The sequence below is a fragment of the Chanos chanos genome, chromosome 4 (genome assembly GCF_902362185.1).
Source record: "Chanos chanos chromosome 4, fChaCha1.1, whole genome shotgun sequence".
Lineage (NCBI taxonomy): Eukaryota > Metazoa > Chordata > Actinopteri > Gonorynchiformes > Chanidae > Chanos > Chanos chanos.
Window position 1 is genome coordinate 14,585,770 of NC_044498.1, and position 20,021 is coordinate 14,605,790.

The 20,021-nt window shown below is 39.6% G+C and overlaps 2 protein-coding genes across 2 annotated transcripts; both read left to right on the forward strand.

Annotated features, from left to right (window-relative positions):
• The first annotated feature begins 1,825 nt into the window (after nucleotides 1–1,825).
• LOC115810170 (protein NLRC3-like) lies at nucleotides 1,826–8,795 on the forward strand. Its single transcript, XM_030772098.1, has 6 exons — nucleotides 1,826–2,009; nucleotides 3,144–4,920; nucleotides 5,070–5,417; nucleotides 5,668–5,785; nucleotides 7,755–8,207; nucleotides 8,757–8,795. Exons 1-6 carry the CDS (start codon nucleotides 1,826–1,828, stop codon nucleotides 8,793–8,795), a joined length of 2,919 nt encoding a protein of 972 aa, XP_030627958.1.
• Nucleotides 8,796–11,697: 2,902 nt separating this feature from the next.
• On the forward strand, nucleotides 11,698–16,673 carry LOC115810171 (uromodulin-like). The gene is made up of 10 exons (XM_030772099.1): nucleotides 11,698–11,758; nucleotides 11,976–12,764; nucleotides 12,874–12,960; nucleotides 13,091–13,399; nucleotides 13,679–13,884; nucleotides 14,008–14,159; nucleotides 14,365–14,613; nucleotides 15,314–15,473; nucleotides 16,088–16,154; nucleotides 16,639–16,673. The coding sequence occupies exons 1-10, from the start codon at nucleotides 11,698–11,700 to the stop codon at nucleotides 16,671–16,673; spliced, it is 2,115 nt and encodes a 704-aa protein (XP_030627959.1).
• The last annotated feature ends 3,348 nt before the right edge of the window (nucleotides 16,674–20,021 follow it).

Consider the following 20,021-nt stretch of genomic DNA (forward strand, 5'->3'; position numbering starts at 1 on the left):
ACCTTCAAGAAAGTAGTGCCAATCCTTACCATAACAGAGAGTGGACCTTGCTGGCATAGGTAAAACTATCACTGTACAAAAATACATCTTTGTTGGGGCTGCAGGGAGAGCAAAACAAAATACAGACTTTACTTTTCCTTCCATTTTTACCCTGAACCTAAAAAAGACAACATGGACACATTTAATTGCAAAGCTTAGATGAGCTCTATGAAAGCCAGCTTTAGACGTCTTACACAATATTTTTGGTCAGTTGAGGAGACACAATGGATGGGCTACCGTCAAGCTTCATGAATGGGAGACCACCTCACTCTGGTCACGTCTGGATAACTGCTGGCCTCTCAATGGTCTGTCAAATTAAGAAGTAGGAAACCTAAACCCCTGACACACTACTTAGAAACAATCTGGGGTTTTTTTCCAGTTTTTTTTTTTTTTTGTCTTATTGTACGAGCTTATATATGATTATTAATTAATCTGACGTTGCAATAAATTGTGATGATGTTAAATAATAACTATTTTTGTGGCTGGATCTGTATACTTTATTGATTAGGAAAAGGAAAATGCACATACGTACTTAAGGAGACAAAAGAAACATCCGATTAACATGCCATGGCTGTACACTTATGCTGGCGAATGCGTGAGATTTCCTGAAACAAGACTTAAACGTAACCTTGTGGGCGTTGCATAAACAAACAGGGCAAAGTACAGCCGCTTCCCTTAGGACAATACATTACTTTCGACTTGATAAACCCATTAGAGGACAGTTGACATTGGCTATTCCATGTCGACATTATGAAGATGGTCACGCTCGAATTGATACATGGAGCAATTTCGGTCTCCGAATGTTTTCAGCTTTCCACCTCTCTAGAGAAGGTATGTTTAACTGTTATGTCGACTGGCTGTCTGCAGACCTGCCCGTAACGTCACAATAAAGTTCCTGCTCTCCCTCGATGTTACCTGTAATTTGATTCGAAATGTCTGTATTTTGTCGTGCCCAGCACAAAAAAATATTTACAGAGCTAATGAACTGAAGTTCAGTGAAGATATTTTGACGTTTGTGAATATCTTTTGTATCTATCTAATAAAGTGATAATGCTGGCTGTAATACAACGTAAACGCTTCGCGAAAGGTTCGCGCCAAAATGTTTATACTTTGAACCAGCTGTTCGCGCGTAATTCTGAACAACTGACTGGGCCAATTATATTTTAAAAATTATAGTCAACATGAAATTCACTCATCATGACATTTGAGCTTATTACACACATACTGCATAGCCTATTAGTACTTCAGACGTTTTTTTTTCGTCGAAGTGCTTGCATTTTAACTCAAAACGCTCAATTACCTAAAACGAAGTTTTAAATGTTTACATCGATTTACCATTGTGCAAACAGCGGCGGCTGTGTGCTTAGTGAATTTCCAGATAAATGATTTTTTAAAGTATCAAATAGGAGAAAAGACTTCTCTGATGCATGTGCATGGATTTTTTGTAGCCAGTGGTGTGCAAAAGTTATAGAACGACACGTACTGCTTTGCTCGTCGACTTTCAGATAAGACGCATAATCATTTTTGCCCACGTAAGCTGCGCATTTACGTGATCCCAAACACAGACAAGAAGAATTAGTTTGGCATGTCCTCTGAAGTAACGTATCAGAAAAAAACTGATCAGCATCAGAGTCATTTGCTCTCAAGCGTTGGCTTGAACTGTTCTAATCAGAAATACAACCTGTGGCGTATGGCCACTGCATGATCATCAATTTTAGGCGCTGCTCATTATTTCTGTCTTTAGGTATGCCATGATAGTATGTTTTAAAACTTTAAGTATTTGAACATGGATAAAAAGGCCAGACCCCCGCTGAACATGCCTGGAAAGGAAAATATACGTCCTGTGACGAACGCAGTTCAAGATCACATCAAAAAACCTACAGTCACGCATGGAGAAGAGAAGGCCGCTGAAAAGCGAAAGAAACTTTTCAGCGGCCTGAATAGGATAAACCACAAGAAGAAACATCGGGGTAAAGTATAGGTCACTGCGTCAGAAAATCATTGACATATTATGTTTCTTACATGACATTCATAACCTGGCTTAGAGCATTTATCACCTTATCTATTTATACAGGGGAAAACTTCATGGATACAACTCCACAAAATGCAAACACAACACCGTCCATTCAGAATATGACTCAAAGTGGGCGTGTAACGACAGTCCAAGCACAGAATAAAGCGTCTGTTACTGCACCAATCTTTGCTGATAATCATGTTAGTGGAGACTTGAACTGTATGATCTTTAATATGGTAAGTCTTAATAGCAGTCTTAGATAGGGGTATTGTTTCTGTTATGGACTCGTTGTTGATTAAATGTATAGACTGTTGAATAAGGGTATTTTTCATTATTTTTTATTTCTGCATATTAATTGATTTTTCTGGACTCATGACACATAAATTTAAGGCTATAAAGGCTCTTTTGTCTCTTGCTTTGGTCAAAAGCATCTGCCAAATGATTAAATGTAGGCAAATTTTTATGAATACACATATTTTTTTCTGCTGTATATTTGTTTAAATGCCGTTAATCTCTCTCTTTTTTAGAACCCTTCCTCGGCATCTTCAGCTGCTCCAGTGGAGGAAGAGTGTTAGTACAAGAAGAGATTTCAGACATTGCATTTCATTTGATAGCTAAATAGAAATGGGCTGGGTTAATTTAGGGCAAAGAAGACATGTTTATTGAATTCATGTATTATAGCAAAAAATTATTTTAGCTTATTTTACAGCTAGTGTTGGCTTACAGACCTTTTTGTTATTTCTACATGAATGCTCTTGCATTCCTGCATCCAAAATAAACCTTAAACTAAACATCAGAGTATACATTTCACTTTCTGAGTATATGTTTTAGTTACTATGAAAATCACTGTGTTTGTTCTTCTTGTTATAAAAATATGTTATTTGGAGGCTGAGATGGGACCTCAAATTGCACACCCAGTAGAGAAATATGCTGAACAGTGTGAATTCTTCACAAACTATTAGGATGTTTAATTCATTTTATGCAATATCAAGCACGGTAGTGCTTTTTGTCTTGGTATTTCAATGTCTAGTGACATAAGCTGTACATAAAGCAATACTCTTATAATTTTGTATTTGTTTTTCCCATGCAGCTACATTTGAACAACAGCTGCACAAGATCAGACATGAAATGCAGTTCAACCTGAAAAAACGTTCTGAAGGACTCTTAGAAGGAACTGCCGCAACACATCAACCAGCTCTTCTTAACAAGGTTTATACTGAGCTTCATGTGTTTGATCAAGAGTTAGACCATGTTAATGATGAACATGAAATCTGGCAGGTGGAGACAGCACACTTCTTTGACAGTTCTGAAGGCACTGTGATAAAATACAATGACATCCTCAACCCTTACCACAGAGAGAGGACCTTCAAGAATGTAGTGACAAAAGGGATTGCTGGAATAGGAAAAACTATCACTGCACAAAAATTCATCCTTGATTGGTCTGAAGGAAAAGCAAATCAAGATATAGACTTTGTTTTTGTACTTCCATTTCGTGATCTTAACCTGCAAAGGAATGAACACCAGAGTCTCTTTGAACTGCTTCGTGTCTTTCATCCTGAACTTCGAAAAATAGATGACATTCGCATATTTGATCGTAGAATTCTTTTCATCTTGGATGGGCTAGATGAAAGTCAGTTTCCCTTGGACAACCACAACATTATTGTGTCTGATGTCAAGAGGAGGGACACAGTGGATGTGCTACTGACAAGCCTCTTGAAAGGGAGACTTCTTCCCTCTGCTCACATCTGGATAACCACTCGTCCCTCAGCAGCCTCTCAGCTCCCCAAGGAAGTATTTGAACAAGGATATGTAACCCACATCCGAGGATTTAATGACCAGCAAAAGGAAGAATATTTCAAGAATCATTTCAGTGATCAGAACAAAGCTTTGAAAATTATCTCATGCCTCAAGAAAACCAGGAGCCTCTTCATTATGTGTCATGTGCCTCTCTTTTGCTGGCTTGCCTCCAAAGTTCTGAAGGAAATGATTACTGACGAAAATGATTATAATGAAATGCCTAAAAGCCTAACTGAGATGTACATTCATTTTTTGATCATTCAAACAGGGTTCAGCTACCAGAAGTATCAAATGAAAAAAAGTTATGATGTTTTGGAGAAGTACAAACTCACTATTTTGAAATTGGGGAAACTAGCTTTTCAGAACTTGATGAAGCAAAACTTTGTTTTTCATGAGAGAGACTTAGCGACCTATGGTATGAGTTCAGCAGAGGTATTTCAGTGCCCTGGCGTGTGCACATGTATCTTTAAAATGGAGGATGGGTTGCATGAAAAGACACTGTATTGCTTTGTGCATCTTACTGTCCAGGAATTTTTTGCTGCTTTGTTTGTTTATTGTGAATTTGCAGAAGGCAAGGAGATAAAAGATTTTAAATCAGGGAAATCTAAGAACAGTTTGGCTGATTTTCTAAAATGCATTGTTGATAAAGCCTTGGGTAGTAAAACAGGACATTTGGATCTTTTTACCCGATTTATTTTTGGGATCTCCCTTGATTCCAACAAGACAAAGCTTGAAAGTCTTCTACCATCAACAGGCAGCAGTTCAGATTGCCACAAGAAAGTCGTTCAGCATATCAAAATCTTGCGGCGGCAAGATCTCTCCCCTGAGAGATGCATGAACCTGGTTCATTGTCTCGTGGAGCTGCAGGACACCTCTGTTCTGATGGAAATGGAAAAGTGTCAAAAGTCCTTTTCAGAGAAGCCTCTCACTTCATTTCAGTGTTCAGTTCTTGCATACCACCTGGCAATGTTAGATGTAGACCACAACAAGTTTGACCTGAAGAAATACCGTGTTAATGAAGTTGGTTTCAAAAGGCTTGCTCCAGTACTCTGCTATTTTAAAGAAGCCAGGTAAATATGATCATAGTATTGAGGAGTAGTAAGTCCTTGTTTCATTGACAGATATTGGTTTTGTGTAAATGTCATGTATAGGCTACTACAATACTTTTTTTCTATGATTATGAACAAGATTTCATTTAAATAAAAATATTTATGTACAGGCTCAACTGCAGTGGAATAACAGAGAAGTCCTCTCCTGATTTGGTCTGTATTTTGAAGTCACCAAAATCTCAGTTGACTGTTTTGGATCTTAGTCAGAACAGCTTGCAGAATTCAGGAATGAGGAAGCTTGTGGATGGACTTTGTAACTCAAACTGCAAAGTACAGAAATTAGATGTAAGCCACAACAATCTGACCGATCCAGGAATGGAGGCGCTCAAAGACCTGCTGTTACATACAAGCTCAAAACTACAAATTCTGGACATCAGCAACAATGATCTTAGCAGTTCTGGGGTTAAAAGCCTTTCTGTTGGACTTGCAAGTTCCTCTTGCCATCTTGAGATGTTACAGTATGTAGCTTGGGAAGTAAGGGATGTCATAGTTGTGACATTTAAAAAGTATTTCCTTTTAAAGGGACAAATGATAAATAAACATGAAATGCTGATTTAATCTTATGTTTAATCACACTCGTTATAGCATATAGCACAGCAATAATTTTAACAGGAAATGAAAATTCTATCTGCTATTACGTGTGTTTCTTGTACATTAATTTACTCTGATCCCTTTTAAGTCTATCTGTTTACATGTTTTGCTCCTCAGACTCTCAGGTTGTCGAGTTACCGAAAAGGGCTGTTTTTACCTAGCCTCAGCTCTGACTTCAGGCTCTCCACATCTGAGGGCGCTGGACTTGAGTTATAATCACCCTGGAGATGCTGGAGTGAGAGAACTTGGTCATGTGAAGGACAATCCCAACACTCCACTGACATTTCTGAAGTGAGCTATGAATAGAAGCTTCTCATTTATTGTCTATCAAGGCAACTTGAAAATGCAGACATTTGGTTCAGTGACTGACCTCATTATTCTGTGAAAGGTTGAATAACTATCTGATTTGCTGCAATCCAGATAATGCCAGCGTAACAGTCAGTGAATGAATTACTCATGATTATTTTCTTTTAAGTTTTACATTAATGAGACATACATACACACTGGATGTGTGAATTGTTTTGCAGGTTTATCCTTGAAGCTTTAATTTCATTGTCAGGGGGGTATTCCAGAAAGCGGGTTTAGTGAAAACTCTTGAGTTAGTTAACTCAGAGAAAGTAGTAAACCTCCTAATAGGAGAGCCCTATGGCTTCATTCTCCTAGCAAAACAAAGACGGCATAGGCTCTGCGTAGAAATGTAACTATGCGTTGCGACCACGCGCGTGGAAGCAACCCACAACAACTGTGATTGGTCCGCTTGGTAGCATCACCCTCCTGCCTCAGTTGGTTCAAATGGTCGTACACACCATTTGCTTCGATGTCTTCTCTTTTCTGTGTTGCAGTAATTTCAGTAAAAGTAACCGTTGTTCAGCATTTATTAGCTCCAACTCCAACATGATCTGCTCAGATTCAATTGCCACTGAAATCTTCGGCAAAATGGCGAATTGAGCGCCTGCCTACGATGTAGGCTCCACGTAGAACCTACACAGAAGTACAAATCAGCCTTGAGTTTTCACTAAACCTGCTTTCTGGCACACCCCCCAGGTGTCTGTCTCTACCTCCCTGTCTCCTGGCCAGTCAGAGCCAAGTTGGATCTGACTGGTTTACCACCTTGTTATTTAATTGTTGTGTGGAGCTGTCCCCACGTTGTTCCCTCATTTTGTTTGTATATATACCACTGTGTTTTTCTTTTGTATCCTTATGCAGTCTTATACTTGTTATCAGTACTCAGCTGATCCCTGGTGCCTAGTGTTCCTCGTTAGTCTCGTTCGTAGTTACCCATTTAGGCCTGTTAGCCCTGTCCCTCTGTCTAGCCTTGTTCCTAGTTAGTCTTGTTGACCCTGTTCTCTCTGTTTAGCCTTCCAGTGTATAGACCGTAACTTATTCTTGACTTTGATTTTGCCTAGCCCTGAGAAGCCAGTTCATTGTGTACCAGACCTTACCTGTTGATTGACCAAAGTGGCTATTTGGAATACAATTTGGATTATAATAAAGAACTGCATGCACTTGCATCCAGCCTCCCTCTCAGTTTGTGGCATTCATGTACCATTTGCTTTGCCAAAGTATGTCATCTTTATTAAGTCCTATTTGTTTTGATCTACCCACAGCACAGACCATGGAGGTGAATGCAGGGACAAAGCAGGCCTTCACAAATGTGAGTTACATTATATGTGTTTGTCTTTTAGTTTGTATATGTGCAAAAGAATGTCGTCTCCAATATTTAAACATGTTACAGGGAATTTGAAGCCTTGCTACAGGTTGTCCTGTCACTAATTTTTTGTCCTGTCACTTATTTGCTGGCAAATTTCGAATAGAAAAGTGAATACCCCGAGGTGATGAGCTAACATCTAAGCGTCCTCTCACTGTTCTGTCTTTCATGGTCTTGAGTACTGCAAAAAAAAAAAGCATGGTTCAGTATCAGGAGATGCTAATTACTGACATGTCTGAACCGCTACATTGTTGTGTTAAAACATTCTGGAAAACATTGAAGTTTGTTATGAAAGAATACGCACCATGCTAAGAAGTAAGATACATGTCGGGGTCTCGTGCTGTGAGGTTTTGTGGCAACAGCTTACACTGGCTTCACTCAGAGGTTGTGCTGCAGTGAAGCAGATTTAAAAGTCGCTGTCAGGCCATGTCTTGCATGTTAAGGGAATCCATTCTGGTAAATACTGTTATACAGTATGAATTCTCTCATATTGCAGACCAAGATAATTCCTGTTTTGCTTTCAGATGCCGTTAACCTCACCTTAGACCTCAATACAGCAAATGAGTGGCTGTCACTAACTCCTGATGGAAAGACAGCTGGGCGGAATAAAAACAAGCAGTCTTATCCTGATCTTCCAGAAAGGTTTGATCGGTGCAGCCAAGTACTATCTAAAGAGAGTCTTTCTGGTCGGGCCTACTGGGAAGTTATTAAGAATGCGTATGATGCTCATATAGGTGTGGCCTATAAACATATCTGCAGAAAAGGAGCAGGTGCTGAAGTACACGTGGGCCGCAATCAAGAATCCTGGAATTTTTATTGGTCTGAAAAAATGTCCTATGTACAGCATGGTGGAAGCAAAGTCTCATTATCTGGTCCTGCTTGTAGCAAATTAGGGGTATACCTGGACTGGCAAGCTGGGACTTTGTCCTTCTACAGTATCTCGTCTCAGGTACAAATGCACCTACACACATTTCATACCACATTTACTGAGCCTGTTCACCTTGTCTTCAGGCTTCAGGATCCAGGGACCTCAGTAACACTGTGCCACAGTGAATAGTTTACATAAGCATTCCAGGATTTTAAAGGTTCTGTAAAGTACTTGAAAAGTAGGAGTTATTTTTCAGCATGTGCTTTGCATGTTTTGAATGTATGTTTGCTTGTACGTTTGACCTGTAACATTAAATTTCATCTTTCAATATTCATCATTTCATTGTGTCAGACAGTTGAACTTGATAAAGAAAACTGCACAGGAGTATATGCAATTGCATGTTGTAAACCAGGCACCTATATGTTACCTGAGCAGTTGCCTTTTCTTTTTGTATAAAAATCTTTTCACAAAGTGTTTGTTGCTTTTTGTACAATTGTAAAACTAAGGCTCCGGCTCTTATGGGTGTTCATTTTAAAATACTTTATGCCGTGATGAACAGTACTAATTGTCTCATCTACATAATTATGCTGAGTAGCTAGTGTAAAATTGTGAACTCTTTGGGATGTACAGTGCATATATGATAGCATAACTCCATTTGCCTCTCAGTAAGAATGCCCATTGACAGTCAAGATAAAAACCCTCATGATTTAAAGAAAACAAATAATCATACCAATCAGTGGCATGAGGAAAAAAAAGAAAGTAGATGATGACACTTTGTACCATGAAGTTCCAGGAGCAAACATTGCAGTGCATTTAAAAATCAAGCATATTAAACAATGCCTAACCTAAAGTCAATTTGTTGGTGTTTCTTATTACCATATCTTCACATTTTCTTTTTTCCAATCTTTCTCAATCACTGTTGTTTTGGATCTAAATACCCTGGGATCCTATCTTTCTCCTTCAGTAGAACTTAAAGAATGTTACCTGAGACTAGATAACTAGCTGGTGGGACATGGGAGCTTAATATGTTAGTATACATGTTCCGGGTAACAGACCACAAATAAAGGATTATTAAGCAGTAGATACAGAAAAGCCGTGTTTTGCAAGTGGTCAAACTCAATCATGAAAATCACATGTGACTTTCTAAGAAATGGAGATCATGAAGGTCAAAACCTTCAAACCGAGAAAAGGCCATCATAGTCCAGTTGTTTACACATTTTATCCATGTAGCTAGGAAATGTTTTCACTTGGAATTTTCTCACTCAAAATGGACCTTAAAACATCTCAGATGTTTTGATAATTGATATTAGATGACAGTTCCAATACTGTCATTAATGTCGACAAGCACATTATTTAATGCTGAGCAATTAAAAGTTTATAAAACGTGATTTAAATTCAGCCAAAATCTAAATATTCTTGATAGCATAATGTAATGTGTAATGAAAAGTTTCTTTCTGTAGTTGATGGTCTTTTGTTTGGCATAGCCTACATACACTGCACATGAAGTGATAAGCATCCCTCTTTTATCTGACTTTGTCACAAAATTTTGTTTGCCTAAGTGATTCTCACTTAAATGTGTTCTTCCAACTTCTGCGGGGATGTCACCTGTTAGTGATAATCAGACATATCTTCTTGGAGTATTCCCTTTCTCTCTCACACTGTCTTTAGTAAGCATCCACTGAATACTAAGTTCTCTGTGACCTGAATATATTTTCTTACAGGCTTTAAGATTGTTCTTAGAACTCTTAAATTAATTTGGAAGTTTTAAAAAGTTCCATATACACCAGAAAGTTCCAAAGGGCTCTAGAAGGCCCATGTCAAATTTATAGGACCGATATCTTATATCAGACTTATAGGACTGACAATCGAAAAACATCTGCAACATTCCTGACATTAAAAAACAAAGCCTACCTACAACACTTAGAGATCATACTGGGCTATTCAACAGATGAGTATAATACAATATAAATACTTGATCACATAAGATCTATCTACCGTAGCAGCAAACATGCATTGACTTTGTGACAGTGTTAGTGATTGAGGATGATGTAGTTTGTGGTGGCAAAAAAATTTTCTTACATGACCACAGCCAAGTGACATTGAAAGTCTGTGTTGAAACACATTGTAAAAAATAAGAATGTACTACACAGATGGTGGGAACACAGTCAAACACACACTTAAACAGTTGTGACATAACTACTAAGAGACTGGAAACCTTAAAGTGTCACTTTGTGGGACAATCCTTATTTGGTCTGTGTTTACTGCCAAAGCCAGAGAATATGATGCTGGCAGACATTCTTAGAAAATTGTAAATTGGTAAATTGTAAGTTGAAAATTGGTGACAAGTTTATGATTCACATAATCACATACTCTAAAAGAAGAAATTTCTTAACTTGGTATTTTTAAGGAAAAAAAAATTTCAAATATTGCAAATATTTCCCAAGAGTGAAGGAAAATAGCCTTAAAAGCAGCCCCACAAGTGTAGGGCTATAGCCAACATGTATTTTTTCCACAAATAATGGTTTATATTAAACAATTTCCTTAATTTATTGTTTTTTAATGTGTTCAATATTTCATGATGTAAAGCTTTTATTCTAAAAACTGTTTTGCATTTGCTTGTGGGGAGGTCAGGTTAAAATTTACACTATCACCTGTTATGAACCTGATATCTCCTACACAGGTGTGCAGTAATGCTGAATGAATACGTCTTTTCTAAGAAAGAGAAGGTTGTAATGCATAACTGTTGCACCTGCTTGGTATGTTCCTCAAGTTTCACTGTTAAAATGATCATGAACAAGCTTATAAAAGACGTTTGTGAGTGATCGTTCAAAAAATACATATAAATGTGATAGTCACTGAAAAACTGTTTGTTACGCAAAACGAACTAATGCACCTTTTATGTCTTATGGACATATAGGTGGGGTTAGAAGAGAGGTTGAATGTTAATAAATGTAGGTAATTGTGTGAGCTATGTCAGTACCTGTTGACAAAGGGCTTGACTTAAATACTTAAATCTGATGGAAAAAGAATGTCCCCAGAATCTGTTACCTCATTGTCACGCTCTTTCGTTTGACTGCAGCCTGGGCATTTGAATTGATTTGTTGGAAAGTCTAGCCAGTGCATTATGGTGGTTCTGAATGACTTGCCTATACATATTGACACATGCCAAATTGATATAGATCATTAACCACTTTAGCCTTCTGGAATTGTTTAGGTCTTTTTGAAAATCTTAATGTAAATAATTACTGATCAAACCCCTTGCCCCAGTTATTACCCAACCTCTTTTGTGATCTTGCCTCCACCCTTTCCTTATGGATATATAAATTCAACCTTCACTGAACTTCACTGAATAACACGTCTGTTGTGGTGCATTACCTCTCTCATTTCAGAAGTCTTACTGTACTCATCATACAACTGAAAGATCAATATATATATGGGTTTGGCAAATGATACTAATTACTGATTAAGCTATATAGTACAGAGATTAGTCAGTAAGTCCATAAAACTCAATCGCTGTTGTAATATTTTTAAAATATATTGTCTATATCGGTTAATATTATCACCTCGGACAATGATCTCAGAAATGCTTTTACGCCTACTGGTGATTACAGCCATTATTACTGATGCATCAGGTAAGGAAACTGGACATCAACTTTGCCTTGTTTAGGATTTTTGTTTGTTGAAATATCCAAAGAGGATTCTGTATTCACAAACTCATAATACTCTGTATAACTATAAGTCTCTTCTCTCTGTGTCTCTTGGGTTATTTATTAAAAGTTACTCTTATAGATAATTGTGAATGTAACAGAGCTTCCTAAAAATTCAATTTTTATTGCTGGTGTTTGACAGGTTTGGTTGTCACTCATTGTGATGCCTGTCACGACCGTGCTACCTGCACTCCCCTTCTGAAGGCGGGCCAGACAGACTCCCTTCACTCTGTGAACTGTACATGTAAGGACGGTTTCTCTGGGAATGGCATGAACTGTTACAACACTACATCTTGCAGTGCCCCAACCTCGCCCTGCTGTAGCCACGGTTACCGTTGGGCTACAGGGCAGGGCTGTGTTGATGTGGATGAGTGTGCAGCCCCTCAGAGTCCCTGTGTCGCCCCTCTTTTTTGTGTGAACACTCCTGGGTCCTTCAACTGCTTGCTCCCCCCAGTTAACAACAACCCAAGCTCCAATCCCCGCTCGGTGCAGTTCAGTTGTGGGAACACTGTGTGTAACCTGGGCCAGGACTGCATCACCATCAACGGGGTCCCTCGCTGCGCTGACCCGTGCCAACACTACACCGCCTTGGACGAGCCTTGGCGTGCTATCAACTTCAGGACCAAGGGCACTCCACACTGTGACATGAATGTTAACTGGCAAGGCTGGTACCGGCTGTTCCTGGATGGTGCTAGTGTTCAGATGCCTGAGAGATGTGTGTCTCCATGGATGTGTGGCACCCATGCCCCTCTGTGGCTCAAGAGCCCTCATCCAGTGAGGTCAGACGGCATTGTTCAAGGCAATGTGTGTGGCAGCTGGGTGACAGGCTGCTGTAATTTTGAGTTCCCCATTCATGTTAAAGCTTGTTCTGCAAACTACTACGTGTACAAGTTTGTTAAACCACCGCTGTGTTTCCTGGCTTATGCGGCAGGTAAGATGGAGAATAAAGCTGAGGCTGTCTTATCATCAGATGTGAGAGTGTGACTTTGTTTTTGTTGCTTCAACTGTTGAAACTATAATCTGTTTTTTTGTTTTTTCAGATGTAAATACCAAAGTCTGTAGTACCTGCAAAACAGGGGAATCTTGTGTCAGTGAGGACAAAATCAACTGGATGTGTGTGGCAACAGGTGAACCATCAAAATCCTCTACCTTCTTAATGTAACAGCTAATTCACTTTTTTGGCGTAAATTATTTACATCTAAAGATCTTAAATTCTGACCCAACAATGTCAACTGGTTTGATTTCCCCTCTTTCTAGACCCTGTCAGACTGGTTGGAGGTGATAACAAATGCTCAGGTAGAGTGGAGCTGTACCATAGCGGCCGATGGGGAACAGTGTGTGACGATGACTGGAACATCAAGGCAGCAGAAGTGGTGTGTAGACAGATGGGTTGTGGGAAGGCCGTTGCTGCCAGAGTGAATGGATACTTCGGTCCAGGTTCTGGACCCATCTGGTTGGATAACACCAGATGTATCGGCAACGAATCCTACATTACACAGTGCAAACACAACGGGTTTGAGAAGCATAACTGTGGTCACTATGAAGATGCTGGTGTCACATGTGAAGGTAATAAGAACATTGTTACTCTTCTTGACAGATGCAAAATTTATGTCATAAAAAATAACAATGTCAGACTTCTTTTGCATGTTTGTCCTGATTGTGAACGAGCACAGGAAAATGTATGTCTAAGTGATCAGTTTGTGGTTCCTGTGTAGACTTACAAAAACAGTGCAATGCATTTGTTTTCTGAGTCACATGTGGTATTTTCTCTGGTGGCAGTTAGAGCTATGCCTGAAGATATTATCCATGTTAGAGATTCTAACCTGTGTTCTCCCATTCACTCAGAGCCACAGACTATCCCTGTGCCTACCCTTGTGTGTGGGAACAGCCTTATTGAGGTGGGTCTTCCAAAAGTCCTCAAAGGCTCAAATCCTTTGAACACCACATCCGGACACCTGGCCGACCCTCGATGTGCCGGTTACGTGGAGAACGACGGCACCGTGTGGTATCAGGTGGACCGCAGAGGAGCCGTCTGTGGAAACGTACTGAGGGTGAGACACATTTCTGATCCTGAACTTTTAATGTAATACGCACACTGCTAACTGTCCTCAGGCCTCTCTGATCATCTCTCATCCTGTCTTTTTTTTTCTGTTTGCCTCTGCTCTTCTCAACAGATAAACAGCACCCATGCTGTGTACTCCAACACATTGTTCATTTACCCTTCTGGAAACATCCTTTTCTCTCTTCCCACTGCCTTCCCTTTTTCCTGTGTGTATCCCCTGGATTCAGAGATCAGCATGGATATAGCCATTAGGCCTTACCTAGCGTGAGTAGTGACTCTACCTTACAATAACTCACTATAGAACTGATTTCATCTTCCTTTGAGATAATTGTGCAAATGAAATACAGGGAAGGCCGTGTAAAAGTCAAAGGCAAATATTAAACCCAAATCCCCAAGCCTACACCCTAAAACCTATACTCCAACCTTGAACCTACGCACTAACCCTGAGGTCTTGCTGGCTCTGTCATAGGATGCAGGAGATGGGGTTGGTCGGTGTAGGCACTGGGGCTCAGGCTTCCATGTCTCTGTACCACAGTGACTCTTTTACCCAGGCGTACCCTCCCGGGGCCATCACGCTGCCTGTGGGTGCTGCTTTGCATGTGGGTGTGACAGTGAAGGAGGTAGAGGCAGAGCGGTTTGCTGTGATCCTCGACGACTGTTACGCCACACACAATGCTAATCCTGATGACCCTGAACGTCATTATTTAATTCAGAACAGGTGAGTTCTTTCATGAGTGTGACTGTGTGTGAGAAGATGCTTCAGTAATGTATTTTCAAGGGGTGTAACGATACGCTGCCTTTGCCCATTGCTACTGTAGTTCACTGGAAAACTGAAATGTTCCCAAACGGAGGACCTTAAGGATACAGGAGGCTCCTGAAGCTCTGGATTTATGGTCGCCATACTTATGAGGCTGCATCATTGAACATGTGCTAATTCAGTTGCTAAGTTCAGTTGCTCTGTTATGGAATCAGAGAGGAAACTGAGTTTCTAATTTCAGTTCCGCATACAAAAATGTAGAAGAGAGGGCATACTGTATACATAAATAAACGTAAATATACAACTTGACGTAACTTTAAATAGAATAATAATTTCATGATTTACATGTGTTATAGTGTTAACTGTGAAATGTAAGAAGAGTTTTGTTACATTAGTAACGTAATGAGAGCTCAACAGGCTGCACCTGCAGCGGTTGGAAGCGAGTTGGGGTTGGGGGGGTGGATGGGACGGAGGATCGCGGTTCCAGATTCCGGAACCGCGGCACGAGACCGTGGACGTTCGTATTGCAGTTTCGGTCTCGGTTTCAGAACCGTTACACCTTTAGTATTTACAACATTGTATTTTGTTATGTGCAACATTTTGTTGTTTATTTATGTATTACTTTTGCTATGAAACACTATTCTTATTTTTGCTGAGTCAGGTGTCCTAGTGACCGTCGCCAGGTGACGATAGTTCAAACAGGGGTTTCTCTGGAGGCACGCTTTACTGCGCTTCTCTTCCTGTATCAGGAAAAGTACGATGACATCTTCCTGCACTGCAGCTTCACTCTGTGTGACCGCAGGACAAACTCCTGCTCAGGGGTAAGAGCCTGGAACCTGAAGACCTCTCTTTTCTTTTTGTCATTTTTCTTGTGTGAAGAAGTCTTTTTTTTTTTAATGCCTTCACAAATCAAAGAAAGCATTCTTCTCTTTGACTGTGAATAGGCCTCAGTTTTCCATACTTCAGCTGATGAATTGTAGCCTCGCATCGTGTGTGCGTCTGTGTGTGTGTATGTGTGTGTGTGTGTGTGTGTGTGTGTGGTACTTTAGGAAATCACTTGTAGCCTTTGCACTCCCAGTGACAAATTGTAGTTTTATCCCAAATGCTTGACAACATTTACTCAACTGCTCTGTGCAAAGTCAGTAAGACAATGCTCAAAAAAGAGTCCCACAAAGCAGGCAAAAAAGACTGCATAACTTTTACCCACAGTAATTCTTAACTAAACAGAGGTGAGGAGCAGCTGATGTTATAATGCATTTAACAATTAAACACTGCTGGGGTGTATGACGTAGTATGAAACTGAATAGTATGCTCTCGGGATGAGGGAGTGTTTTGTAATTATGGTGACATTCCTGTTATTATTTTCCCCTATACAATAACACTGGATCACTCAAACTGTTCATTGACTGTTTGTTTATCTATTGACTCCCCTCAGACATGTCTCACAAGAACATCCCGGTCCATTAGTGGGAAGCAGGTCCTCACCATGGGTCCAATTACCTGTAAGTCAGCCTTTACATCATGGTGTTAAACTGACAGTCAAAGAACAAAGACTTTGAACTATGTCATCAGTTAGAAGAGTCCTGGTCATTTATTGATCATCCACAAAAAAGAATCTTTAGACAGTATTTGAATTCTCTTAAGTTAACTGAATAATACTAAGGTAATGAAAGCAGAGCATTTGGGTAACTCATATGTTTATGGAGCTATCTGTTCCCAAGGGGCCCCGGTAGCTGAGTGAGGTGAACATGACCAGACTTTTTTGGTATGTCTCTCTCTCTCTCTCTCTCTCTCTCTCTCTCTCTCTCTCTCTCTCTCTCTCTCTCTCTATCTCTCTCTCTCTCTCTCTCTATCTCTCTCTCTTCCTCTTTTTCTCTCTTGTTGAGTTCAAATTTATCATGCATCATACTGCAGGCAAGTTCTCATTTCTAAGAAAATTCTTAAAAATAAAACAATGTTTTCACTTCTGTTTTTTTGTTTCCTCAGGTCTCATTGTGATATTCTCATCGACACGCTTCTAATGACAACACCTTAATAATACATTCATAATGACCAGAACTGAAATACGTTTTGAGTCTAGATTTCATTCTGCTGTCTTTTCAACAGTAGATACGTTTGGGATTCTTTTCTTTCTGCCTGTTTACTTCACAATTTTGTTGTGTCTTTACACAATATATTAATTTATTGGTGATAATAAAGATGATGTTATAGTTGAAGAGATTATTTTTGGATACTTTTTTTGTTGGTCTGCTTTTTTAATTTGTATTTATTGATGCGGTTTCAGTGAACTGACTTATTCCTGTGCATTAAATTTCCTCTGTGTCCTAGCAACAGTTGTGAACTCAGCATAATATTTTAGAGCTGCGTAACCCAGGGGTGATGACTAAGTATTGTAACAGTCTGCTCACTTTGTTCCATTCTTTTCATCGCAACCAAGAGAGCTTCAACATGGGTGGTGTACTCAGACTTTGTATTAAAACACGTGTCTTCAAAAGCAGTAGCTCAGAGCTCATTTACACGGTGGTTAACTACCTCTGTAAAACATTACCACATTTATAAACAGATTTACTGAGTATGACCTGTAAAACTCCCATGTACAGGGATTAAAAACTGTATAGCACTGTTGATGAGTCCAGAGATGAGAACTACACCATCAGACATGGTTCTAACTGCCTTACACCACTAGGGGGCGACATAAACTCAACTGAATGTGTCGATAAAAAATCCTCAGGTCCTTACTCAGCATAAAAGGGTCCTGTCTTTGTTTCCATCCAGTGACCCACTATATAATATACACAACATAAACTGTTTGTAACTCTATTATTTTAAAGAGACATTAGCATATTCATCAATAAATCTTGTCTTCTCCTCTCCTGTCTCTCTCTTGTGCAGAAACAAAGTCGTGCTCTTTGTGGTATCTGCCTTTAGTTAGACATCATTAATTGACTACAACAGTTTACAGTCCCCTGTCTTCTCATAAAAATGTGAAGTGTTCCCTTTGTTCTTTAAGAAGGATGACTCAAAAATTGTAACCAGTTTTATTATATGATGTCAGCATTGTGGTGAGATTAAGTCACTAATTCAGTTATCCAAATTATGTTTTGGGGTTAAAAAGAAAAAAACCCAAAACAACAAAAACCCAAAAACAGAAATCCTGAACAAAACTCTTCATTGTCTTTTAAACTCTCACAGAGGAAAATGATTCTTCCCATATTTAAGTTACCATACATTACATATTCATGCCACGCTTATGGTAGTTATGAAACTCGTATGCAAAGAATAGAACTGAATGACATAAGAGGAAGAAGAAAAGAGAGGGAGGGGGGGAAAAAGAGAGTAAAAGAGAGAGATGGAGAGAGAATAGGGGAGAGAGAGAAGAAGGAGGAGCTGTAATCTCTAACTGGCAGTTTGCTTATTGCTGGAGAGCATGTATTTATTTCACAACACCACTAATTGTGGGTGTGGGTTAGCACCAGGGCTGCCACTGTGCAATTACAGAGGGGGGGAGAGAGAGAGAGTGAGAGAGAGAGAGAGAAAAGAGAGAGATTTCTGTAGACAGACAGAGTCTCACAAAGACACCACCTTGTGTAACTCTGACTCACGTGGCCCAGATCCTTGGTCATGTGCTTCCAGTAAGGGGTTTCTGTGGCAGTGGTCTTGAAGGAGTTCAGGGTGGGGAGGTAGACAGCAGGTGGACTGATGTATGTAATTGACCATCACTGTGTTTGGTGTAGATTAGGCTGTTGAAGACTCACAAATATGAAAGCTTAATCAGCTTAAACACTAATTGTCACTGAGATGACGCTGGCACAGGACAGTTTACTGCCAAGCTGCAGGTATACTTTTTGGCAATAAGCATAGTATCTGGTACCATATCATAATCTGGATTTCTTTGCACAAAGAAAAGTCATTATCAAATCTTCTTACACTTGTCAGTGCGTAGCATTTCACTGGGGAAATTAAATGCCAACTCAAATCTTTACATAAATGGTGTAAAGTGGGAGGGATGGAGAAAGTGACAGCAGCAAAGGGAGGGACAGAGAAGGAGGGAAAGAGAAAAGAGAGGAGAGAAAGAACAAACCGAACCCCAGATCTTCCTAGCCTCACCACCCTCTCTCTCATTTCTTCTCTCGCTCAAACGCTCGTTTTGTCAAAAAGAGCTGGAGTCTCCTCAGGAAGCTGGTCATCCAGGTGAGTGCCATTCTCATTTTAATCCCTCATTTCCACCACACTTTTTTTTTTTCTTTTTGTCTCTTACCTTCACTCTGATTGCACTTGTTTTTGTTCATCACCTGCTTATGTCAGTATGTGGCGCCTGAGTGTACTGCATTGTGATTTCTTACACAGAAGGGGGACATGGAATGCAATTTTGTGTGTTTCACAGTCTAGCAGCCAGCTACATTCCAGAAGCAGTTTTTTTTTTTTTTTTTTTTTATGACTGTTTATATTTTATTTTGCTACTCGTGCTAACTAGACAGTGGTGTTTTAGTGTTTGTTGACTTGGTTTTGGCGGAGGGGCTACTTTTAGCCCTGTTTTTGCACTCTCTTTTCTGCCTCTGTTTCTGTGAATGTTTTTGAAGTCTGCTCCCCTCTCAGACTTAGTAATTGAATTCACACTCCCCAGGGAGTTTTCGGGAACACACAGTCAAGGGCGCCGAAATATTTGTATAGCTAATTATAAGCCAGTCTGTAAAATGTGTTCTGTGTTTTATATCTTTGTGGTTGTGTTTTGGTGCTTGCCACCTTGCTTTGCATAACTGCATGTGACTGGCTTCAGTACAAATATGATTTGAGATGCATTTCAGTGGGATTCATCCATCTAGTCCATGTTTTGCTAATGTGCCAATGAATAATTAAATGAACAGATGAATAGAAATGAATAAAAGAAGAAAAGGACAAAACAAACAAACAAGCAAACAAAAAAGGACAGAATGCTGAGTTGCCTTTTTATCATTTGGACTTCTGGGATACTCTTCATATTTCCAGACTGAACTGAACTGAAACCCATCATTTATCAGTTAAATATGTATAGTTGTTGCCTTTTATACAGATTGTCTCGCTAATCACTGCAATACATTTATGCTTGTCCTGTCTTCTTGGAGTGTTATGCTACCATAAATTGTTGGATGGAGTACACTAATTATGTGCAGCATTAGGATGGCCACTGGAAACTCCGTGGGCCATTCCACAAGATACAAGGATGTGTCAATAATTTATCTCCTTAAACGCAATGGCCTTACAATAAAAATCACAACTGTAAATGAAAGCCGATTGTGATATACAACTGACAGCTGTCGACGACCACTCTTACTTGTTTTAACTTGGTAGCTGATTCACTTGTAACTGAAAATTGAATAGTCTGTCTTTAT

Coding starts and splice junctions, on each gene's coding strand:
- LOC115810171 (XM_030772099.1), top strand. CDS start 11,698: ATGATCTCAGAAATGCTTTTACGCCTACTGGTGATTACAGCCATTATT. Junction 12,961..13,090: donor CTGGATGTGTGTGGCAACAG/GTGAACCATCAA, acceptor CCCTCTTTCTAG/ACCCTGTCAGACTGGTTGGA. Junction 13,885..14,007: donor TCTGTGGAAACGTACTGAGG/GTGAGACACATT, acceptor TCTTCTCAACAG/ATAAACAGCACCCATGCTGT.
- LOC115810170 (XM_030772098.1), top strand. CDS start 1,826: ATGGATAAAAAGGCCAGACCCCCGCTGAACATGCCTGGAAAGGAAAAT. Junction 4,921..5,069: donor TGCTATTTTAAAGAAGCCAG/GTAAATATGATC, acceptor ATTTATGTACAG/GCTCAACTGCAGTGGAATAA. Junction 8,208..8,756: donor TCTACAGTATCTCGTCTCAG/GTACAAATGCAC, acceptor TGGGATGTACAG/TGCATATATGATAGCATAAC.